The sequence below is a fragment of the Mirounga angustirostris genome, unplaced genomic scaffold (assembly GCF_029215605.1).
Source record: "Mirounga angustirostris isolate CCGP_5_RB_7025 unplaced genomic scaffold, mMirAng1.0.hap1 SCAF_13, whole genome shotgun sequence".
NCBI lineage: Eukaryota > Metazoa > Chordata > Mammalia > Carnivora > Phocidae > Mirounga > Mirounga angustirostris.
Genome location: NW_026991721.1, coordinates 922,494 through 946,126, shown reverse-complemented (window position 1 = coordinate 946,126; position 23,633 = coordinate 922,494). Strand labels below are relative to the sequence as shown.

Here is a 23,633-nt window from a genome sequence, read left to right as displayed (position 1 = left end):
CAGACACGGCAGCGTCAGCTCCGGAGAGGTCGGGAGGCACAGTGCGCGGGGTGGACAGTGGGCAGGGAATGACGGGCTCCTCCACTCACCAGGTGAGAAGAGCTGCCCAAACACCCGGCAGAGGCAGGGGGTGGTGAAGTTCCAGCTGGGGGACACAGGGGTCCCCGGGGTGCTGAGGACAGATGTGGACGCCATGGTCACTGTCACTGCTGGCAAGGTATGGGTGGCCGTGGCCCTGGAGGCGGCCGTGGAGAGGCCCAAGGTGGTGCCGGGCGGAGAGCTGGTGGCCGAGGGCGTGGGGGGTGATAGGGAGGCTCCAGGGCTGGGCCCTGTGCTGGAGGTGGCCGGGGCTGTGCTGGGCACAGTACTGGGGAGGCCGGGCCAGGTCTTGGTGTGCCAGGGTGTGGATGCACTGCCTTGGGGGCTGAGTGTGGAGGCCGTGGAGACCCGGATAAGGGGCACAGAGTGGAATGGCGTGGTGGGCCCCCTGGTGGGCGTCGCTGGGGATGGCGTGGTGGCCCCCGTGGTGGGCGTCGCTGGGGATGGCGTGGTGGCCCCCGTGGAGGGCGTCGCTGGGGATGGCGTGGTGGCCCTCGTGGTGGGCATGCCTGGGGACGGCATGGTGGCCCCCGTGGTGGGCGTGCCTGGGGATGGCGTGGTGCGACCCGTGGTGGGTGTCGCTGGGGACGGCGTGGTGGCCCCCGTGGAGGGCGTCGCTGGGGATGGCGTGATGCGCCCCGTGGTGGGTGTCGCTGGGGACGGCGTGGTGGCCCCCGTGGAGGGCGTCGCTGGGGACGGCGTGGTGGCCCCCGTGGAGGGCGTCGCCGGGGACGGCGTGGTGGCCCCCGTGGTGGGTGTCGCCGGGGATGGCATGGTGGCCCCCATGTTGGGCGTGCCTGGGGACGACGTGGTGCGCCCCGTGGTGGGCGTCACTGGGGATGGCGTGGTGGCCCCCGTGGAGGGCGTCACTGGGGACGGCGTGGTGGCCCCCGTGGTGGGTGTGCCTGGGGACGGCGTGGTGGCCCCCATGGAGGGCGTCGCTGGGGACGGCGTGGTGGCCCCCGTGGTGGGTGTCGCCGGGGATGGCGTGGTGGCCCCCATGTTGGGCGTGCCTGGGGATGGCGTGGTGCGCCCCGTGGTGGGTGTGCCTGGGGACGGCGTGGTGGCCCCCATGGTGGGCGTGCCTGGGGACGACGTGGTGCGCCCCGTGGTGGGCGTCGCTGGGGACGGCGTGGTGGCCCCCGTGGAGGGCGTCGCTGGGGACGGCGTGGTGGGCCCCGTGGCCGTGGCTCCTGCACAGTGGCCGGGGTCCTCACAGCAGAGCACGCGCACGTGGTAGTTGTGGCAGTAGGGCAGGGGCCCCGGCTGCTCGCGGTTGCGGCACACCAGCCCGAAGCTCACGTTGCACTGGACCACCTGGCCCAAGTCCTCCAGACGCGCGTGCGGCGCCCTCTCCGATCGGCACTGGATGTCCCAGGGGCGCTGGCAGAAGTCGTGCCCCGCTGAGCGGAAAACCGAGAAGGTCTCGAAGTCCCCGCCGTCCAGGCCCGGTATGGGGTAGTCCTCATCGAACCAGTCTGTCCACGTGCACCGTGGGCTGCAGCCCGTGGAGGACGAGGTGGCCACAGAGTGCGTGGTGGAGCTGGGCGGCAGGGACGTGGAGACCAGCGTGGTCCCGAGGGTGGCCGTGTTGGGCGTGGACTCGGGGGGGATCCACGTGCTGGAGGTCACCACGGGGACTGTGGTGGGTGCACTGGGTGAGGTGGGCTTGGTGGTGGCCGTCGGGGTCCTCAGGGAGGCAGAGGGACCGGGGCTGGAGACCCTCTCTGTGGTCCTGGCAGGGGTAGCAAGCGTCTGGGTGGTGGAGACAGGGACCCCCTGGGTGGTCTCGGGGGAGGAGGATCCTGACTGGGTGGTCCTGGGGGAGGAAGGAAAAATCTGGGTGGTGGATACAGTGACTCTCTGCATGGTCTCTGGGGAGGAGGGCTGGGTGGTGGTGGTGCTCAGCTTAATGACCCCAGATGACATTTGGCCTAAGCTAGGGCTGGTGGTAGAGACAGTGACCCCCAGGGTGGTCCCAGGGGAGGAGGGTCCTGTCTGGGAGGTGAGGCTAGTGACCCCCAGGGTGGTCCCAGGGGAGGAGGGTCCTGTCTGGGAGGTGAGGCTAGTGCCCCCTAGGGTGGTCTTGGGGGAGGAGGGGCCAGTCTGGGAGGTGAGGCTAGTGACCCCCAGGGTGGTCCCGGGGGAGGAGGGGCCGGTCTGGGAGGTGAGGCTAGTGACCCCCAGGGTGGTCCCAGGGGAGGAGGGTCCTGTCTGGGAGGTGAGGCTAGTGCCCCCTAGGGTGGTCTTGGGGGAGGAGGGGCCGGTCTGGGAGGTGAGGCTAGTGACCCCCAGGGTGGTCCTGGGGGAGGAGGGGCCAGTCTGGGAGGTGGGGCTAGTGACCCCCAGGGTGGTCCCAAGGGAGGAGGGTCCTGTCTGGGATGTGAGGCTAGTGACCCTCACGGTGGCCCAAGGGGAGGAGGGTCCTGTCTGGGAGGTGGAGCTAGTGACCCTCAGGGTAATTCTGGGGGAGGAAGGTCCTGTCTGGGAGGTGAGGCTAGTGACCCCGAGGGTGGTCCCTGAGGAGTAGGGTCCTGTCTGGGAGGTGGGGCTAATGACCCCCAGGGTGGTCCCGGGTGAGGAGGGTCCCGTCTGGGAGGTGAGGCTAGTGACCCCCAGGGTGGTTCCAGTGGAAGAGGGTCCTCTCTGGGAGCTGAAGCTAGTGACCCCCACGGTGGTCCCGGGTGAGGAGGGTCCCATCTGGGAGGTGGGGCTAGTGACCCTCACGGTGGTCCTGGGGGAAGAGGGTCCTGTCTGGGAGGTGAGGCTAGTGACCCCGAGGGTGGTCCCTGAGGAGTAGGGTCCTGTCTCGGAGGTGGGGTTAGTGACCCTCAGGGTAGTCCCAGGGGAGGAGGGTCCCGTCTGGGAGGTGGGACTAGTGACCCCCAGGGTGGTCCCGGGTGAGGAGGGTCCTGTCTGGGAGGTGGGACTAGTGACCCCCAGGGTGGTCCCGGGTGAGGAGAGTCCCGTCTGGGAGGTGGGACTAGTGACCCCCAGGGTGGTCCCGGGTGAGGAGGGTCCTATCTGGGAGGTGGGGCTCGTGATCCCCAGGGTGGTCCCAGGGGAGGAGGGTCCTGTCTGGGAGGTGGGACTAGTGACCCTCAGGGTGGTCCCAGGGGAGGAGGGTCCTATCTGGGAGGTGGGACTAGTGACCCTCAGGGTGGTCCCAGGGGAGTAGGGTCCTATCTGGGAGGTGGGGCTAGTGACCCTCAGGGTGGTCCTGGGGGAAGAGGGTCCTGTCTGGGAGGTGAGGCTAGTGACCCCCAGGGTGGTCTCAGGGGAGGAGGGTCCCGTCTGGGAGGTGGGACTAGTGACCCCCAGGGTGGTCCCGGGGGAGGAGGGGCCCGTCTGGGAGGTGGGACTAGTGACCCCCAGGGTGGTCCCGGGGGAGGAGGGTCCCATCTGGGAGATGAGGCTAGTGACCCCCAGGGTGGTCCCGGGGGAGGAGGGGCCGGTCTGGGAGGTGGGGCTCGTGACCCCCGATGAACTTCGTCGAGTGCTGGTGCTGGTGGGCTCCGTGGCGGGGGAGTTGGTGCAGTGGCTCTTGTCTTCACAGCAGAGCACGCGGATGTGGTAGTTGAGGCAGGTACGGCCCCCCCTCTGCCAGTTGTTCCTGCAAATGAGCCCATAGTTCACATCACACCGCACGTCCTGGCCCAGCTGCCCCAAGGGCACATCCGGGTAGAGCACAGCCTGGCACTCGATGGCCTCGGGCTCCATACAGAGCTGGCTGCCAGTGTCCCAGATGTGGTAGTAGGTCTCGATGTCCCCCCCGTAGCGGCCGGGCAGGGGCTGGTCGCTGTCCAGCCAGGCGGTCCAGCGGCAGGCGGGCTGGCACTTGGAGGAGGCCGCGGTCCGGCCGGTTTTGGGGGCCGTAGGACTGGAGGCCGTGGTGCTGGTGGCCGGCGTGGGGGTCAGACCCAGCCTGGTGCTCTGCGTGGTGACCACGGTGGTGGCCAGGGTGCTGGGGCAGTGGCCGTAGTCCTCACAGCAGAGCACACGGATGTGATAGTTGAGGCACATCTTGACCGGGCCGGCCTGGTCCTGATTACGGCACACCAGGCCGTCCTCCAGGCTGCAGCGCACCACCTGGCCCAGCTCCTGCAGGGGCGTCTCTGGCCGCCCCTCCGCCCGGCATTGCAGTTCCAGCGGCTGCTTGCAGATGGCTTTGCCCGTGGTCCGGAGGTTGGCGAAGGTCTCGAAGTCCCCACCAGAGGCCCCCGGCACCGGGTAGCTCTCGTCTAGCCAGTCCGTCCACGCACAGCGGGGCTCACAGGCCGTGGACCCGGCCACGGGGGATGGGGGGGCCTGTGTGTGACTGGAGGTCACAGGCTGGGGGATCTCGAATTTGCCCGTGGGTGCCGTGGCCCTGGAGGCGGCCGTGGAGAGGCCCAAGGTGGTGCCGGGCGGAGAGCTGGTGGCCGAGGGCGTGGGGGGTGATAGGGAGGCTCCAGGGCTGGGCCCTGTGCTGGAGGTGGCCGGGGCTGTGCTGGGCACAGTACTGGGGAGGCCGGGCCAGGTCTTGGTGTGCCAAGGTGTGGATGCACTGCCTTGGGGGCTGAGTGTGGAGGCCGTGGAGACCCGGATAAGGGGCACAGAGTGGAATGGCGTGGTGGCCCCCGTGGTGGGCGTGCCTGGGGACGGCGTGGCGCGCCCCGTGGTGGGCGTGCCTGGGGATGGCGTGGTGCGCCCCGTGGTGGGTGTCGCTGGGGACAGCGTGGTGGCCCCCGTGGAGGGTGTCGCTGGGGACGGCGTGGTGGCCCCCGTGGAGGGCGTCGTTGGGGACGGCGTGGTGGCCCCCATGGTGGGTGTGCCTGGGGACGGCGTGGTGGCCCCCGTGGAGGGCGTCACTGGGGACGACGTGGTGCGCCCCGTGGTGGGCGTCGCTGGGGATGGCGTGGTGGCCCCCGTGGAGGGCGTCGCTGGGGACGGCGTGGTGGCCCCCGTGGTGGGTGTGCCTGGGGACGGCGTGGTGGCCCCCGTGGAGGGCGTCACTGGGGACGGCGTGGTGGGCCCCGTGGTGGGTGTGCCTGGGGACGGCGTGGTGGCCCCCATGGTGGGCGTGCCTGGGGACGATGTGGTGCGCCCCGTGGTGGGCGTCGCTGGGGACGGCGTGGTGGGCCCCGTGGCCGTGGCGCCTGCACAGTGGCCGGGGTCCTCACAGCAGAGCACGCGCACGTGGTAGTTGTGGCAGTAGGGCAGGGGCCCCGGCTGCTCGCGGTTGCGGCACACCAACCCGAAGCTCACGTTGCACTGGACCACCTGGCCCAAGTCCTCCAGACGCGCGTGCGGCGCCCTCTCCGATCGGCACTGGATGTCCCAGGGGCGCTGGCAGAAGTCGTGCCCCGCTGAGCGGAAAACCGAGAAGGTCTCGAAGTCCCCGCCGTCCAGGCCCGGTATGGGGTAGTCCTCATCGAACCAGTCTGTCCACGTGCACCGGGGGCTGCAGCCCGTGGAGGACGAGGTGGCCATGGAGTGCGTGGTGGAGCTGGGCGGCGGGGACGTGGAGACCAGCGTGGTCCCAAGGGTGGCCGTGTTGGGCGTGGACTCGGGGGGGATCCACGTGCTGGAGGTCACCACGGGGACCGTAGTGGGTGCACTGGGTGAAGTGGGCTTGGTGGTGGCCGTCGGGGTCCTCAGGGAGGCAGAGGGACCGGGGCTGGAGACCCTCTCTGTGGTCCTGGCAGGGGTAGCAAGCGTCTGGGTGGTGGAGACAGGGACCCCCAGGGTGGTCCCGGGGGAGGAGGCATGGGTCTGGCTGGACGCTGTGGTCGTGGCTCCTGGCCTCGGCGACGTGGGGCCCCCGGTGGCGGTGCTGCGGGTGCTGGGGGCGGCGGTGCTGGGGCAGTGTGGCACCGGGAGGCAACAGAGCACGCGGACGTTGTAGTTGAAGCATATGTTGAAAGGCGCCTTCTGGTCCCGGTTCTTGCAGACCAGCCCCGTGTGCAGGCTGCAGCTGAGCACCTGTCCGATCCGGTCGATGCTGACCTCAGGGTAGTTCTCTGCGCGGCACTCGATCTTCTGGGGCTCCTCGCACAGCGTGCCCCCGGCAGCCCTGATGTTTTCGAAGGTCTCCAGGTCCCCACCCTCGACCCCGGAGGTCGGGAAGTCCACGTCAAACCAGTCTGTCCACTCGCACTGTGGCTGACAGCCCGCTGTGCTCTGCGTGGCAGTGGTCTTGGGCGTGGCCATTCCCAGGGTCCCCGGCGATGTCCTTGCTGTGGTCGTGTGCATCTCTGTGGGTGGGGTGGACGGGGCTCTGGTGGCCACGGTGCCTGTTGTGGCTCCCGTCACTGTGGAAGTCGTGTGGATAGGTGGGGTCCCCCTGGAGGGGCTTCCTGTGGTTCTCTGCACCGTGGTCTGTGTCCGTGGCCCAGGGGTGGGCTCTGCACAGTGGTCGTGGCTGCAGCAGAGCACGCGGATCCTGTAGTTGTAGCACATCCTGAACGGGCCCACCTGCTCCTCGTTCCTACACACCAGGCCGAAGCTGGCGTCACAGAGCACGCGCTGGCCCAGCTCCGCGGGGCTGCTGCCGGGGAAGTTCTCAGCCTGGCACTCTATGTCCAGAGGCTGCTCGCACACGGCCCCTCCTGCGCTCCTGATCTTGTCGTACGACTCGATGTCCCCCCCGGCCTCCTCAGACTTGGGGTAGTCCTCGTCGAACCACTCCGTCCACTGACACCGGGGCCGGCAGGAGGTGGTGGCCAAGGCCGGGGTGCTGCTTGGCGCCGGGGTTCCTATCGTGGTGGGCTCCGCAGGCGGGGTCTGCGTGGCGGGGGTGGACAGGGTCCTGGCCGGTGGCTGCGGGGTGGTGGCCCCAGGGGAGGTGCCGCAGGGCAGGTAGTCACAGCAGAGGACCCGCAGCTCGTAGTTGTGGCAGAGCGGGGGGCTCTGCTCGCTGTTGAGGCAGGTCAGCCCCCGGGCCACATCGCACTCCACCTTCTGGCCCAGCTGCTGCAGCGGGGTGTCGGGGAGCTTCTGTGCCCGGCACTCGATGCTCGCCGGGGCCAGGCACACCTGGTAGCCCCTCTGCCTCAGGTTCACAAACGTCTCGAAGTCCCCACCTGCCATGCCGGGCTCTGGGGGGCCGCCGTCGAACCAGTCGGACCAGAGGCAGAGCTCATGCACACACACGGTGGAGACGATGGGGCTCGAGCCTGGGGGCGGGGGCGGGGACCTCGTCAGCCTCCTCTGCACCCCTGCCAGCCATGCCCAGGAGCAGCGGTGACCTGGGGCCGTGGGTCGTGGGTCGCGCCGAGGACGCCTGCTCTGACCTCCTCCCGCTCTGCCCAGACTGTTGCCTGGGGTTGGGGCTCAGGAGGAGGGGGCAGGCCCAGCAGGGCGTCTGCCAGGCTCACCTGTCGAGGAGAGCGGGGCCACGGTAGTGGTGAAGGTGGAGGATGTTGTGGATGGGGTTCCAGGACATTCCACAGCCCTGCGCAGGATCGTTCCGTTGTGTCCACAGATGGCCATCAAGCAGGCGCCGAGCCCATCGGTCATGTTGTAGATGACGTCCTCGTAATGGTAGGTCCTGCCCTTGTAGACGCAGGTGCAGGCTGGGAGACAGGGCCGGCACAGGGCTCACTTGCAGCCCCCAGCCCCCAGCCCCCAGCCCCCAGCCCCGTGTGGCGCCCCTCAGCCTTACCCGCAAGGCTGTGCGTGCACCGGAGGCCGCCAGCACTGCATTCACTGGGGAGGAGGAGAGGAGAGTGCTGAGGGCCTGCTGGCCGCACCAGCACCCCTCCCGGGCGCCCCGGCCTACTCACCACCCGCCCCCTCACCAGCTCTGGCAGTTCTCTGCTGCGGGGACCCTCGCGCCCACATCGTGGTAGTTCCCGTCCTCATCATAGCAGCCACACTGGGCCACGCACTTCATCTGGTCCTCGCTAAAGAACGGCTCGCTGGGTGGGCACTTCGGGTAGCAGCCTGGGCGGGCACAGCGCGGAGGAGACTCACCCTTGTGGCCAGGTGCTGGGTGCTGCCCAGGGTGGTCACCCCGCCGCCTGTGCCCTTCCCTGCCCCTCACCTTCCAGGCCCGGCAGGTCGTGCAGACAGCGGCCGCTCGGGTTCCGGCAGGTCCTCATGCAGGGCGCCCCGCATGGCTGGTAGTGCCATTCACACTGGTCCTCGGGGTTGTAGTAGTCGCAGAACAGGGCTGTGGGCAAGCGGGCGGCTCAGTGGGCCAGCTCCGGCCCGGAGTGAGCCACCCTGCGGCCCCAGCGGGGTGCTGCCCTTGCAAGGTGGCCTTGGGGGCCCCACACGGGCCGGGCAAGCTCCCCTGCCCCCAGCCTTCCACCAAGTCTCGTGGGCTGCTCTCACGCCATTCCCTCCCTGCGCCTTCCGGATGGGGCCTTGGAGCAGATGGGCCTCGGATGCCCGTGGTCAGATGCAGCCGTGGGTCCCCTGGCTTCTTGGGGGTGCCACCCATTGGGGTGGGGGACTCCGGCCAGAGCGGCCCCACAGCGATGCTCCCCACTGGCCAGGTGCCAACCGGGTGGGAGGTGGGGGCTCTGCTAACCCCTCTCGGCTCCAGAACACTCTGCCATCTCTCCACCGGCGACACCCACCCCCCATTCCCACGTTTCACTTCCCTTTCCAACGCCTCCGGCCCAACCCGTAGCCGACCAGCCTTAACCACACACTACTCTGTCAGTCCCTGCGGCCCCCTCCACCCTGACGACGCAGCATGTGCACTCACGGCAGATGGCCGGGGTCCGCCAGGACACGCACACGCCCACGTCGTGGCAGGCCTGGGCGTAGGCGGCCACCGCCGTGCAGAAACACTCAGAATCGCCCCCCGAGTCACAGGCGCACACGTCGCCCACGCAGGCCTCGTAGTACCTGGCGGGGTCGACCTGGGGGGAGGGGAAGAGCCTTCGGATTCGGGGTCTGGGGCTCCTGGGGGTCAGGCCTGCGGTGTGGCCCGACCTGGGCCGGTCTCCCCCAGAGCCAGGGACAGCGGATGCGTGGGCCCCCGGGGCTGACCACAGGCTGACCTAAAGGGTGGACGGTGACGTGGGCCCCCCGACTTCTGCCCGCCCCTTCCTTCCCGGGCGCCCCGGGGAACGGCCGCATACGTGGGCATGGCAGGCGGCGAAGGTGGCGCTGTTGATGATGCTGCACTGCTTCTGGGCCCAGGACTTGCGATACGGGTTGGCGGTGCAGGGGTCCCTGGGGGCCAGGGCGTCGGGGCAGGACGGGGAGAACTTCCAGCTGTTGCCGAACTCCAGGGCGCTGCTCACCACGGACTGGCTCCGCGTGGTGAAGTCATTGATGGCGTTGTCGTCAAAGTTCCCACACAGCCCACAGACCCGGCCCTGCAGACGGGGGACGGCGGCACGGGGGGCTCAGGGCGTGCAGGAGGGGCCAGAGCCCAGCCCAGCCCGGCAAGGGGCACTCCGGGGCAGTGCCCTGTGAACTTGCAGGATGGCGGGGCACACAGTGGGCCCTATGGTCAGCAGGGGGCAAGTGGACAGGTGAGCAGGGGGCAGGCAGGCAGGTGGACAGGTGCAGGGGGCAGGCAGGCAGGTGGACAGGTGAGCAGGGGACAGGCAGGCAGGTGGACAGGTGAGGAGGGGACAGGCAGGCGGGTGGGCAGGTGCAGGGGACAGGCAGGCAGGCAGGTGGACAGGTGAGCAGGGGACAGGCAGGCAGGTGGACAGGTGAGCAGGGGGCAGGCAGGCAGGTGGACAAGTGCCGGGGACAGGCAGGCAGGCAGGTGGACAAGTGAGCAGGGGACAGGCAGGTGGGCAGGTGAGCAGGGGGCAGGCAGGCAGGTGGACAGGTGAGCAGGGGACAGGCAGGCAAATGGACACTTGAGCAGCAGGCAGGCAGGCAGGTGGACAGGTGAGCAGGGGGCAGGCAGGCAGGTGGACAGGTACAGTGGACAGGCAGACAGGTGGACGGGTGCAGGGAGCAGGCAGGCAGGCAGGTGGACAGGTGAGCAGGGGGCAGGCAGGCAGGTGGACAGGTACAGTGGACAGGCAGACAGGCAGACAGGTGGACAGGTGCAGGGGGCAGGCAGGCAGGCAAATGGACACTTGAGCAGCAGGCAGGCAGGCAGGTGGACAGGTGAGCAGGGGGCAGGCAGGCAGGTGGACAGGTACAGTGGACAGGCAGACAGGTGGACGGGTGCAGGGGGCAGGCAGGCAGGCAGGTGGACAGGTGAGCAGGGGGCAGGCAGGCAGGTGGACAGGTACAGTGGACAGGCAGACAGGTGGACAGGTGCAGGGGGCAGGCAGGCAGGTGGACAGGTGAGCAGGGGGCAGGCAGGCAGGTGGACAGGTGAGCAGCGGGCAGGCAGGCAGGTGGGCAGATGGGGAGTGGACAGGTGGGCAAGCAGGCCCAGTGGGCATGGGGACACCAGGGAGCAAGAACAGCATTCTAAGCAGGACTCTGCCTATTGGTCTGTTTGGTCTCAACACAGGCCTTTCAGAAATCGGCGTTGTGAGTGGACTCGCCCTGGCCCTCAGTGGAGTGTCAGCTGCCAGACGGCCCCTTGGGAGCCAGATCTAGGAGTAGGGGCTCTGACCCTGCCTGAAGGGGTCCACAGCCCGCCCATTCTCACCTTGTAGTCCTGCTGCAGTCGGATGAACAGGCTTGTCTTCCGGTCCCAGGACAGCACCAGGCCACTGTGAGTCTCCACGGTCAGGTAGATGCCCATGTACCGGACCTTGTAGGGCAGGTCTCCGCCCGGCCCCCTCTGCACCACCTTGTAGGTGCCTTCATGCAAGACCAGCTCATAGTTCTGCAGAGGGCACACGGAGGTGGTGGCTGCAGGGACTGAGAGGCATGCTTGGGGGCCAGAGCCCACCGACCTACAGTAGTCAGGGGCCCAAGGCACAGGACTGGGGTCAAGGATGAGCTGGCTCCGGACACTGTCAGCGAACAGGAAGCCAGAGGCCAAGCAGGGTGTGCTGGGAGCCCGGGGAGGTCACGTGGAAGGTTGGGGCCACAGGCCAGTGGGGCTGATGCCCCCGGCCAACCGTGCGGCTCCCTGTCTGGTGAACTCTGGCGTCCCTCTGCTGGAATTGGGTACCCTGATGTAGTGGGCTGAACGCAGGCCCCCCAAAAGGTGTGTCCACATTCCAGCCCCTGGAACCTGTGAATGCGACCTTGTTTGGAAAAACGGTCTCTGCAGGGGTCAGTGAGGGATGAGCTCCTCCTGGATTAGGGTGGGCCTCAGTCCAAACACAGGTGTCCCTGTGACAGGAGAGAGGGGGCGGGCCCGCGGGGGGAGGGGCCGGTGGAGCCCCGGGGCTGGGGGAGGCAGGAGGGAGCCCCCCTGGAGGCTGGCGGGGGGCTCGGCCCTGGGACACCTGCTGCTCAGGACCGAGAGAGAATGCATTTCTCTAGCTTCAGGTCCCCCCAGCTGTGGCCATTTGTCCAGGCAGCCCTAGGACATCCAGCCGGAGGGCAGAGGGAGGGACAGGGCTCCCGGTGGCCCCTCACCTCCAGGAACAGCTTGATGGCCTTGGAGCAGGTGACGCCCGTGGTCCCGCAGGGGACGTTCTCGGTGACCACACGGAAGGTGCCGTTGGCGGTGCTGTTGCCCCCACAGTGGTCCTGGGCCAGGGGGGGTCAGGCTGAGCTCAGGGCTGCGGGAGTGGGCGGGCGGAGGAGGGGGGCGCGGAGGGGGCCCCCGCGTACCTGGGCCAGCGTGTACGCACAGCTCCCCTCGAAGCTGTAGCGCTCCCCGTCGAAGGTGATGAAGTGGCCGTCCCCGTAGGCCACGCAGGTGCCCAGGCAGGGCTTGTGGCCGCACTCCCACCTGCGGTTCTTGCACGTGCTGTGAGGGCAGGGGACACCTGCTTGCCCGCTGCCCAGGACCAGCCCCGCCCCGCCGCACTCTCCAGAGGGCTGAGTGAAGGGGGGAGCGCAGGCACGGGCCCGCCGCCCGCCCGTCTCTGGCTTCCAGGCCCTTGGCGCCTGCAGTGAGGCGGGGCTGGGGGCCCTGGCGGCAGCTCTGAAGGCCTGGCCCTGGGGGACCTTCCTAGGACAGAGGGGACCGTCCAGGGCTTCCCCGGGGCTGGGGGCCACACCAGGCCCCCGCTCCCCCCCACCTCTCTCCCTCCCGTGGAGGAAGCCCTGACTCACCAGGTGTTACAGTCCACCCTGATGGTGTCCCCGGGTTTGTAGGTGGCCTCGTTGTGCAGACAGGGGCAGTCCTCCTCGGCCACGCAGCCCCCACTCCCGTCCGACACCAGCCCCGGGGGGCAGACACAGCCAGACACGCAGTGGGTGCTGAACTGTGGACGGGCACGGCGTCAGTGCTCGTCCCCCCCGTGCCCGGGGACACTGGGGGGCGGCACGCCCTCCCCGGCCACTCACGCAGTCCACGTCCAGCGTGTGGCAGCTCCTGAGACACTCAGCCCCGGGCGTGCCCGCCGAGGCGCTGTTGCAGTCCAGGTACACCATGGGGGCCGCACACCCTGCAGAGGGAGGCAGCTGGGCTGGGAGGGGCCCCAGCCCGGGCCCGCAGAAGCCCCTGCCCCCGGGCGCGGCGGGGGGCCCTACCTGAGCTCTTCTGCTCCGCCGCTCCCAGGCAACTCAGCTTCCCACCCGCACACGAGCTGTGGGAGACAGACCGCCCTGCCTGGGCCCACTGCCCACCCACCGCCCCGCAGACCCCACCCAGAGCTCTGCCCAGAGCCCAACACACACGCCCTCCTGGGCGCTGGACCCTCGGAACCCTCTCCCTGGCCAGGGGAGGGGTCCCTCTTTACTGCACGGCTGAGGGGTGGGGGCCCTCCCCAGGGAGCCCCTCTGTGTTTCACAATCCTCTGGGGAGGCCCAGGGGTCTTCGGGTGTGACACGGGGGGCGAGACCGTTGTGGGCCCAGAACAGGGGGCGGGGGGGCACGGGCCCAGCTGGCTGCTTACCAGACCACGCCGTTGTCATGCACCACGTCCCCCGGGGCCACCACAGAGCCACGGAAGTAGCAGGGGCAGGCGTCGGCGGACACGCAGGCGCCCGAGTCGTCCAGGAAGGTGCCCGAGGGGCAGATGCATCCGTCCACGGGCACGAAGGCGATGCCGCAGGTGACGTCCACCTGGCTCAGAGCGCGGCAGGAGGGCTGGCAGCCATGCGCCACGTAGCTGTAGTGCTGGGACTTGGGGCAGCTACTCACATACTTGGCTGGGGGCAGGGGCAGCGCTCCAGTCAGTGGCCGGAGGGCCCCTCCAGGCTGGGGCTCACACAGCCCGAGGTTCAGTTTCCCCTCTGACACCAGGCCCTTGGCTGGCCCAGACGAGGAAGCGTGAAGCTCTGGCTGAGAACGTGGGAGTGGGGGTCCCCAGCCCCCCGCCCCTCCCCCGGTGCTGCCAGGCTGGCCGGGGACACTCACTGCACACGCCGTCCCTCCAGCCGCTGAGCAGCACCCCCTTGGCAGTGCAGGCGTGCACGTAGGAGGACAGGGCCGCGCACAGGCAGTCCTCGCTCTTCTCACAGTTACACGTGTCGAACATGCAGTTCTGGGGACGGGGCCGCGGGGGGCCGTCAGGGACCCCAGCCCACCGAGGCCCCTCTCTCCCCGTGCGTCCTTCCTGGGACTCCCACCCGGGCCCTCGGCACCCACAGATCTGTGAGGCGCCCAGGAGGGCAGCTGGTGCACTAAGGGACCGCACAGGCCAGGTCGGGGAGGGGGCAGCAAGGAGGCACGAGGCCGGGCCAAGGTCAGGGTCAGCAGGGGCCTCCGCGGGACCAGGGCCGGGTCCGACCGCATTCCGCATACATCACTGCTTGTGCTGCTTATGGGGGGCACGTGGGGTGAAGAGGGTGGAGCTATGCCACCCCCAACATGGGCAGAGGTGGGCCAGGGCTTCCACCTGCAGACACACACTCCTGGGGGTGCATTCGTGTGCACGGTAGGCCTTCGAGCTTCTGCAAAAGTGGCCTACCAGCCAACTGTTGTGGGTTGGGTTGGGTGTCCCCAAAAGATATGCAGAAGCCCTAACCTCCAGGGCCTAAGAAAATGACCTTATTGGAAATAGGGCCTTTGCAGATGTGATTAAGGTAAGGTCATCGGGATGGGCCCTGAATTTGGACACAGACACAGGGGAGGGGCACGGAGGCAGGGTTGGGGTGATGTAGCCACAAGCCCAGGGGTACCTGGGGCCTCGAGAGGCTGGGAGATGCAGGAGGAGGGCCTGTAGCTGTAGGAGGGAGCGTGGCCCTGCCCACCCCTTGCTTGTGGACTTCTGTCCTCCAGGACTGGGACCAGAAGCAATTTCTCTAGTTTTTAGCGACCTGGTTTGTGCTCCTCGGTGACACCAACAGCCACACCCACGGTGGCCCAGGGGAGGACTGACCGACCCGTGCATGTGCTGTGGGGTCCTTGAGCCAGGGAAGCACCGGGGAGCTGGGGGTCTCACCGAGTAGAAGGGCGCGGGGTTGAGGACAGAGTGGCAGCGGGAGAAGGCTCCGGCCGGGTCAGTCAGCAGGGAGCACCAGTGCTGGGCGTAGTTCTCTGGGACAGGGAAGGTGAGCTGGCTGGCTGGCCACCACCTGCACCCCTCCTCCCCCACGGCCGTCCACCCCGGCAGCCTAGGCTCCTGCACCCAGGCCCCCGGGCCCCCACCGCCCCGGGAGAGCTGAGCTGGAATGTGGGGCTGACCCATGATGCTAATGGGACAGCAGGGCGCTCGCCCCAGAGACGGGCCCCAGGCCCTGCCGCCAGCATGCACGCATGCATCCCGGATATCGGGGTCCCCCAGCCCCACCCACCCCAGGGCCTGGTGAGACGGGAAGCTTTTGCTCCTAGGCCCGGCCCCGGTAAACGGAGGGCTCCCAGGGGTGGGAGTACCGTTCTCCACGCTGAGGGAGCAGGGGTCCTCGAAGCTGTTCTTGACGTTGGGGCAGGCGGCCTGGGTCTTCCAGGTGTTGGCGAAGGCGGCAGCCGTGCCCTCCACCACACCGCTGAGGGTCCGGAAGTCATCGGCCTGGTTCTGGTTGAAGTTCCCGCACAGGCCTGGGGGCCGGGGCCCAGGGATGGAGCATTAGTGGGGCGTCCAGCCTGGCCATCCTGCTGGCCCCGCAGTCCCTCTAGAAACCATCACAAGGAGACCAGCCAGAGAGCTCCATCCCAGGATTTTGGTTCCAGAGCCATCTGCAGATAAGCCCTGGTGGGGATCAGCCCCTGTGCAAAGCCTGCCCTAGTAAGGACAGCGTGGCTCACTGTCCACCCCCCACCCCAGGTCACCTCCCGGGGGCAGCAGGTCGGATGCGGGGTTCCCTGGGAGCAGCTCCCTCCCAATCCCCACTCCCTGCCAGACTCTAGCGCATCCCCTTGCTGCTGAGTCCAGGGACCAGCGGCCCCCGAGCCCACCCAGCCGGCCTCACCGCACATCTGTCCGCGGTAGGAGGGCTCCAGCCTGAGGAACAGCTGCATGAGCGGCACCAGCTGCACCTGCAGCTGCAGCCCGAGGCCCGTGTGCACCAGGACGAAGAAGGAGGTGGGCCTGAAGATCGTGATGTTGGCTGCAGGGATGGGGACCAAGTCAGAGTCTGGCCCGACGGAACCCCCTTGCTCCTGGGACAGCCCGGGGGGCGGGGCGGGTCCTCTGGGGATGGGCTGGGAGGAGACAGGTGTCTGGTGGGCCCTGGGAGTGGGCAGTGCTGGGAGTGACCGGTCCTGGTCCCCAGGAGGCCGGGCACCGAGCGTGCTCCACACCAGGTCCCCACAGATCGGACCATACCCGCTTGCAGACAGGAAACCAACCACGGGATATTCCAGAACTGCCCCAGGCCATGAGGAACTAGCAAGGGACCTAGCTGGCTGTGTGTAGGCTCTGGGGGGCAGGCCGCCTCGCCGCAGCCTGGCCCAGCCGTCCCGGGCCCATACCTGCTGACATGGGCAGCTGGGTGTAGATGGAGTTCAGGAACACCCCGCCGTTGGCCTGGATCTGGATGATCTGGGGAGGGGAGGCAGCCAGGTCGGTGGGGGAGGAGCCCGCCTGCCTCGGGGGCCAGGGAGCGCCCCAGGGGCCAGAGCCGGGCGCAGAGCTCTGGCCTCGAGCCTCCAGCTCCGTGGGACGCTTAGGACCGGGGCTGGGGGCTGGGCCGGGGCCGTGGGGTTTAAGGAGGACCGGGATCCACGTCCCTGGGGCCTGTGTGTCTTGCCAGCTTCCCTGTGTCCACCCCTCCCCCGCTGGAGCCTCACCGTGTCCCCGCCGTTCACGCTGAGTGCCACCGATTTGAGGCAGTTCTCGTTGTCCGTCAGGCCACACCTGCGCAGCTCGGCCAGCACGCTGAAGCTGTTCTCTGCACACGTCTGACAGGGCGAAGCCACCAGCGCGTTGGGGGACAGCCACTCCCCAGCACAGGCAGGGTGGCCTGTTCCCAGCATTGCCGGGTGGGTGCAGACGGACGGCAGCTCACCCTGGCCTGGGGCGCCGGTGGCCACCTCCAGGCAGCTTGTCTCAGGGCCTGGGAGCCCCTGGCCCCGTGAGTGTGAGCCTGGGGGCTTCCCTTTGGGGATGCGACCCCAGGAGGAGATCCAGGGGCCCTCGCCCCCTCTGATGGCCACCACGGGGCCCTGCGCAGGGGCAGCGGGGGCCCGAGAGTGCCCGGGCAGGCCCGCAAAGCCCACGGGGCCCTACCTTGGACAGGACGTAGCTGCAGTCTCCGTGCACGTCATAGAGCCTCTCGTCATAGGTGGAGATGTGGGACCCGCCCTGGACAGAGCAGGTGCCAGGGCAGGGAAGGTTCTGGCACCGCCACAGCCCCGCGGAGCAGGTGCTGGGAAGGGAGGCCGTGAGCAGAGAGGGCGTGATGTGCAGGAGGCAGACCCCAGCCCATGCACCCACCCCCGGGGCAGGGCAGCCGGGAGGCCTACCAGGCGCTGCAGACGGTGGTGAAGGAGGCCCCCGGGGCGTAGGTGTGGCCGCCGTGGGTGCAGGGGCACTGTTCCAGGGGCAGGCAGCCCCTGTGGGTGACGTCATCCAGCACCGTGCCTGGGGACAGCAGGGGCCTCATAAGTGGGCCGGGGCGGCTGTTGGAACCTCAGTGACCGGGGGCAGCCGGGAGGGTGGGGGCCGGTCCCCGAGGGCCAGGAGGACCTGCCTGGGGGGCAGAAGCAGCCATCCACGCAGTGGTCCTCGCAGAGCTGGGAGCGCTGGGGGTTGGAGCAGGTATCCGCGCAGGGCGAGCCGCACTCGCGGTGCTGCATGTTGAGGGGGCAGGTCTGGGCTGCAGGGGGGAGGACGCACTTGGGCCCCAGGAAGCTGCCCAGGCGTGGGGCGCCCAGGCAGGCCACCTCCGCCCCCAGCCTTCCGTGTGCCATCAGGGGCCCCCCAAAGCCACAGCCGGGCTCAGGGAGCCCCTCGCCTTGGGAGGCTGGGCCCCGCCTATCCCGGCCCCCAGCTGACTTCTGGGTGAGGCGGCAGGTAAGGGAGCCTGGGGTGCAGCGCCTCCCGGACAGCCCCCCTGGGCCCGCCTGGCTTCTGGGGTGAGCTCAGCTCCCTGCACCCAGGCCGGGTCCTCCCTCTGAGCCTCCCGGTCCCCTTTCTGTTCTCCTGGCCACCCTCCCGGCCGACTGTCCCGGGCCCCCAGCCAGATGCCGGATGTCCTACACAGGGGTCCCTCCCCCGTCCCCAGGGACCCGGAGTGGGTGTGGGGCTGGGGCTGGCCCTGGTCGGGGGCCACTCACGGCAGAGGTCCGGGCCCCTCCAGTTCTGGGGCTGTCCCCCCGCGTGGGCGCACTGGCGGGAGTACTCTGCGAAGGTGGCGCAAGGGCAGGTGGGGCAGCAACACAGGTCCTGGGTGCAGGCGGCCACGTACGCGGCAGGGTCCACCAGCGTGTTGCACTCTGCAAAGGCCCGGCCGAGCAGGGTGCGGTGGCAGATGCCCTCCTGGGAGCACAGAGGCTTGGCACCGTCCACCCTCGGCGTGTGTGGGGCACCCCGGGCCCTGCAGACTTTTCCAGGCCAGGGGGCCCCCTTCCTCCCCTTGAGGTTCCCTTTCATCCCTCCATCCGTCTGTCCGTCTGTCCATCTACCCACAAATTACCCATCGCCTATCATCCCTCCATCCTCCCATGCATCCGTCCGCCCAGCCAGCCGGCCAGCTGGCCACCCTCCCTTCCTCCCCTCAACCACCGTGGACTTGCCACCACTGGGTGCAGAGTTCTGCTTGGCTCTGGGGACTGAGCCATGACTGTGGACTCCACCCGCCCCCCAGGGCTCCAGGACACACCTGCGCATGGTGTGAGCCCCCAGGAAAGGTGCCCCAACCCCCAGAGGCCAGTCAGAGAAGGGGGAGGCCCTCAGGCAGCCCCAGCAGAGCCAAAGCCAGCCTGCCGAGGAATGCTTCCTCCTTCCCCGGCACCCCTCCCCCTGCCCCCAACCAGCTGGGGGGGTGGGGACTGCAGCTCCACATCCTGATTTAAGGCTCATGGATAGATTCTAAAGGTGGGGTCCTCCCAACTTCCTTGTAGGGCTCCTTCACCTGGGCTCCCAAGTGCCTCACCGCGGGCAGGACTGCATATGTGCGGACACGTGTTTGCACACACATGTGCATTGCCCACACTCTCAGAACAGGTGTGCGGTCGGGGGAGGTGAGTAGGTGAGAGGGTGTGTCTCCAGAGTGGTGGCCACGTCCTCCGCCACCCGAGGGCTAGGAGACTCTCTCTCCCTGGACACCCCAGGACCCAGCCCAGGAAGCCTGAACCCGCCCTCCTGGCTGTCCCCATGCCCGGGGAGGGGGAGCTCACCCCGTCTGTGCAGTTGCTGGCCGGGGAAGGCAGGGGGTCCTGGCACTGCTCTGTGGGCCCGTCCAGCTTCTGTAGATTCCCGAACTGCAGAGGGGTCAGCCTGGCATCTGCGGACAGGAGATGCTGGTGTGGAGCATGCTGAGGGCCCCTGGAGGCAGTGTGGGCCGTGGCTGCCAGGGGGCCCCTGCCCATGCCCGGGGCACCCCAAACTTCTCCTGGGGCGTCACTGGCTTGAGTGTTGTCCAGTGCCCAGGCTGCCCCCCCCCCCCGCCTCCTCGGGAGCATCCAGTGCCCCGGGCAGGACCCACAGCTTGGCTTCCGGCCGTTCCCTGACCCCGCCCTGACCCCAGGCAGCACTCACTATGGGAGTAGAACTCTTGGACCGCCGGGAGCCCATTGAAGTCCCCGCACAGACCGCACGTCTGGTTGGCGTACTTGGGGTCCAGCTCCAGCTGGGGGTAGAGGGGGGGCAGCTCCAGCCTCAGCCAGCCAAGCCCTCAGCCCCGCCACCCCTGCTGCCCTGGCCCCCCGGGGCTGGGAGGCCGTCCTGGACGGGCTGGGAGGGGCGTGGGGGGGCGCCCTCACCAGGGCACTGCCCTCTCTGTTCCACATGAAGGTCAGCATCAGCCGGACGGTGACCTTGATGTAGACGCTGCTCTGCTCCACCAGCAGGCCCGCACGGCTGTAGGGCAGCTCCCCCCTGGGGTGGAAAGTTCCGGTCGCCCTGCGGCCAGGGTGTCCAGCAGGGCCCTCCCCCACCGAGCCCTGAGCCGCGAGCCCCAGAGTCCCAGCCCCTCCCCAGCCTGCGCCAGGCGCACCGCTGCCCGTTGATGAGGATGGAGCCGTTGTAGGCCTCCAGCACCAGCCCCTGCGTCTTGAGGACGATGTGGGTGATGGTGGGCCTGGAGCCGGCCCAGCCGCGGCGCAGCTGGATGTTGAAGTCCTCGTAGGCGGCTCCGCAGTGCGCTGAGAAGACGTAGTTGCACAAGCCCGGGAAGCGGAAGACGTCGCCGTCGAAGGTCTTGTAGTGGAAGTCGCCCCAGGTGCTGCACACGCGCCCGTTGTGCGCGGGCTTCCGGGCTGTGGGGAGCGCGTGCTGGGGTCCCGGCAGATGCCACCAGCCTCGCCCAGCCACCCACCAGCAGCCGTCCCCGGATTTGGGCTGCGGAGCCAGGAGGGCAGCCGCTCGCCCGCCTCGCTGCCCTGAGCCGCCCTGATGCTCCCTGAGAGCCCTGATCCTACACCAGCGTCCAGGGTCAGCCCCCAGGAGGGCTGGCCCAGGGAAGGCTCCCAGCAGGACCAAGGCCATTCAGTCGCCCACAGCGTACCAGCTTTACCCCCCAGATCTGTGAGCCCCCACCCCCACCCCGTCAGCAGTGGGCAGCGTCCACTCACAGCTCATGGTGGGCAAGACGGTGATGGGCGGGATGACGGTGCTCCAAGCTGCAGAGGAGGGTGGGTCACACTAGAAATGCGGCCAGGCGGGGACCCCTCATCCTCCTCCCTGGTTGGGCCCTGGGGCAACAGAGAGGTGCAGGCCGCCCTGACCCAGCCCAGCGAGCCCCAGGACTAGGGCTGCCCCTCCGCGGCCCTCCCCATCTGCCCAACACACACGGCTGCCCTGAGTGTGTGTGCGTGCGCGTGAATGTGCGCGGCGTGTGAGTACGTGTGAGCATTTCAGCCTTTCTGCCCTGTGCCTTAGCTTTCCGGGACCCATGCCCCCTGCCGTCCCTTCTTGTGGGCGGGTGGGATCCAGGAGGGTCTCTGTGTGACATGCAGCTGATGTGGAAATCTGATGTCCAGATCCCCGGCCCACTGGGAGCCCAGCCCCTCCTGCCTGCAGAGCCTGGGCCACATACCGACGTCTGCCCTCCGACTATGCGGCGCAGCCTCTGTGCTCGCCTGGCTGGGCTCCACGCTGCCCTGGGTCTCTGCAGGGAAAGGGGACGGGGGTCCGTGAGAAGCCGGACATTCGCCATCCTTCCTCGGCAGGCTTCAGGGGGGCGGCCCCGTGAACACTCGACTTGGTGGAAAGCAAGGCTCCGCTGGGATAGGAGGCCTCTGCAGGGAGCCGCAGCTACCGGTGGCCTTGCGCTGACCCCCACCCACCCCATCTACAAATCCAGGGTGGCGCCTCATCTCTCCGGGATGGGGCAGTTGGTGCTGCTGGCTCCGGGCGGGAGAATGGAATCAGGAAAAGGCGTTGGCCCATTGACCCTGGCCACCCCAGAAGAGGGTTCGGCCCCATCCCGGGCGTCCCTTGGAGAAGGACAAAGACTGGCTTTGTTGGGGAGAAAGACTCACGCAGTTGGGGAGGCTTCTGGGCATGACTTAGCAGAAACCCAAGACCAGAGCCAGATTGGAGTTAGAACTGTCCGTCATGGCGGCGGGAGGCCTGGGGGCCCTGGTGCTGGGGTGGCTGCGCCTGGGGCCCTGTGCGCCCACCGCCTCCAGGCAGGGCCTCCTCCGCCAGCCTGACTCCCCCGGTGGCCGGGCTCCCACATCCCCTCGCTGCCGTGGTGGGCGTAGGGAGCCCTCCCAGGCCCCTCTGCCGAGCTCAGGCTGCGGCACCCCCTTCACATGGCCCTGACCTCCTTCCTGCGGTCTGCCAGGAGTCTCCACGCTCAGCCCAAATCTGAGCTTCCTGGGGAGTGGGAGGGGGGGCCCCGATGTCCCCACGTCCCTGGTGCAACCAGCTCGGCGAGGGGCACAGTGAGGCCTCTATTCCGTTCCACTATCCCAGCGGGGACCTCGCATATGGAAACCACAGGGACTGGCCCGGCATTAAACTTTCCTTCCGAGGGCCCCAGGTGACTGCCTTTCCCACAGGCGCAGCTGCTCCCGCCGTCCACCCCTGACCCCAGAGCGGCAGCCCCTCCCGCGTGAGCCTGGCTAGGGCCAGATGCTGGCCGCACCCCACAGTCAGAAGCCAGAGGGTGTCCCAGTGGCAGTTTGCACCCCACACCGCCTCCCCATCCAGGCCCGGTTTCCACAAGAATTGGCTCAACTCGGGGCCCTCCTCAGGTGGGGTCACTCGCCCAGCGAGACCTGGTCTCCATCACCGGGCCTGAGAAATGCCCGCTCCCGACTGTCCCTTCACACCGCGGCTGATGGCAGCCCCCCCGACGTGGGGTCCTCCTCTCAGACCGCCTTCGCCCGCCCCAGCGGGATTTGCCCCCCAGAGAGACGCAGGTGGAGGATGAGGAGGCTCGCTGGCGAGACCCACTCGTCAGGCACGTGGTCTGGGGCCGGCATGGCCCAGATGAGCCTGGAAGAGTTGGGAGGAGTGGGGGCCGGCTGCGCAAACCAGCAGATGGGCACCTGAATCGCACAGCAGGCGGGGGGCCCGGCACCCCCGCTGGGAGTCACTCCGGGGAAGTCCCCCCACCTCCGAGCCCTGCTCAGCCCCCAGGAAAGGCGGCTTGGGGCAGGGGCTCTGGGAGACGACTGATGGAGAGCCGTGGGCCAGTGTCCACCTGCCCAGGCCCCCGAGCCTGGGCGAGGCACCACGGGGAGGCCTCACGGGAGCAGCGCTCAGGGCCGGGACCGGGCGGGGCGGCCTGCAGTGGCCAGGGCTCCAGGCCAGTCCTGCTGGGTGTCACCTAGGCAGCCCCTGAGGCCGTCTTTCATGTTGACAGTAGGTGTTAGGGCCAGTGGTGCTTCCCCTAGATGCTAAGTGCACGGGGCGGCCGGGGAGGCCGGAGGCCCGGGCGGTGGGCTCAGATGGAGCTGCCCTGCTGCTCGATCACCTGTCAGCGGTTCCAACCCTAATCTGAGGAGGAATTCTGGAGCTGCCGTGGGGGCTCCAGGACCAGAGAGACGCCCAGCCTCAGCCCCCACCCCAACACTCTCTCGGCGGTTCTCCCGGGGGACCCAGCTTCTCTGGGTGCGGGCTGAGAGCCTGGGGGCCGCACTGGGGATGCACGGGCAGGGTCCTGCCTGCCGTTCCCAGCAGGAGAACCCCCAGCGAGCGACCTGCTGGGCCCCCTGCTGCAGAGACGGAGCCGGGCTCTTCGTCCTCACCTGTCTTCTGCACCAGGAGCAGGGCCGCGAGGACCCAGGCCAGCACCAGGCACCCGCTTGGGGCACCCATCCTGGAGGCTGGCACAGCGGCGGGCAGGTGGCTGGGAGGGAGTGGGCCCCAGTGCTCGCTCCCTGGGGGCCCTGGGGCTTATATAGCAAGAAGCCTTGGCCCCGCGCCCGGCTCCTGGGCCACGCAGGGCTCCGTCCTTTCCCCTGGGGCAGCCACGTGTGTTTGCTTTCGGGGAGGGGCCGCGGCAGGAAAGACACCTGGAGGAGGAAGGATTTGCAGCTGTGGGCCCCAGATTCACAGGACCCCTGCCCCCACTCTCCCCCCCTCCCCCGCCCCTCCGCAGCTTCTGAGAATCAAAGGGAGAGGGGCGGCAGCCTGGTGCCCAGAGGGTGGTGCCGGCAGCCCATCCTGGGTGGCAAAGCCCCTGCATGCGGCCGCCCTGGGCCGCCCTGGTCATGTCTCGCTCACTCAGTAGGGAGGTGGTCAGCACGACCCCACACTCAGCCCGCACGTCGATCCCCTCCCAGGAACCTGGCCAAGGCCTCAGCCATTGGGCAGCCTTGGGCACTGGCCGGGGGCACTCACCCCTGGTCCCTGGGGCTTCTGCCCAGCTAGGGGTGGTCAGCCATGTGTGGAGGGCAGGGTACCTGGGCTGCATGGCTTGTGGGGGTCCTGGGAGGAGGCTCCATGCCCAGAGACCTTAGCCATGCTGACCAGTGCCCCTGCGGATCTCTAGGCTCCTCTCTGTCACCAAGTTCAGATTTGAGGGGAAACTGAGGCCCTGGGAGTGGA

At 68.7% G+C, this 23,633-nt stretch overlaps 1 protein-coding gene across 1 annotated transcript in view; it reads right to left on the bottom strand.

Moving 5' to 3' along the window:
• Nucleotides 1–22,901, bottom strand: part of MUC5B (mucin 5B, oligomeric mucus/gel-forming) — a 29,547-nt gene extending 6,646 nt beyond the window's left edge. The window contains 35 exon segments of the mRNA XM_064576420.1: nucleotides 90–1,918; nucleotides 2,827–2,833; nucleotides 3,588–3,759; nucleotides 3,822–3,944; nucleotides 3,946–7,256; nucleotides 7,458–7,655; nucleotides 7,745–7,788; nucleotides 7,881–8,025; nucleotides 8,126–8,254; nucleotides 8,798–8,954; nucleotides 9,177–9,416; nucleotides 10,667–10,846; nucleotides 11,551–11,664; nucleotides 11,749–11,887; nucleotides 12,196–12,347; nucleotides 12,430–12,530; nucleotides 12,616–12,671; nucleotides 12,981–13,236; nucleotides 13,445–13,571; nucleotides 14,472–14,566; nucleotides 14,903–15,067; nucleotides 15,439–15,576; nucleotides 15,941–16,010; nucleotides 16,259–16,369; nucleotides 16,698–16,836; nucleotides 16,934–17,051; nucleotides 17,161–17,286; nucleotides 17,747–17,948; nucleotides 18,809–18,915; nucleotides 19,170–19,260; nucleotides 19,394–19,508; nucleotides 19,627–19,888; nucleotides 20,204–20,251; nucleotides 20,668–20,739; nucleotides 22,832–22,901. Coding sequence (XP_064432490.1) covers nucleotides 90–1,918; nucleotides 2,827–2,833; nucleotides 3,588–3,759; nucleotides 3,822–3,944; nucleotides 3,946–7,256; nucleotides 7,458–7,655; nucleotides 7,745–7,788; nucleotides 7,881–8,025; nucleotides 8,126–8,254; nucleotides 8,798–8,954; nucleotides 9,177–9,416; nucleotides 10,667–10,846; nucleotides 11,551–11,664; nucleotides 11,749–11,887; nucleotides 12,196–12,347; nucleotides 12,430–12,530; nucleotides 12,616–12,671; nucleotides 12,981–13,236; nucleotides 13,445–13,571; nucleotides 14,472–14,566; nucleotides 14,903–15,067; nucleotides 15,439–15,576; nucleotides 15,941–16,010; nucleotides 16,259–16,369; nucleotides 16,698–16,836; nucleotides 16,934–17,051; nucleotides 17,161–17,286; nucleotides 17,747–17,948; nucleotides 18,809–18,915; nucleotides 19,170–19,260; nucleotides 19,394–19,508; nucleotides 19,627–19,888; nucleotides 20,204–20,251; nucleotides 20,668–20,739; nucleotides 22,832–22,901 — 9,409 coding nt within the window.
• Between the last annotated feature and the right edge of the window lie 732 nt (nucleotides 22,902–23,633).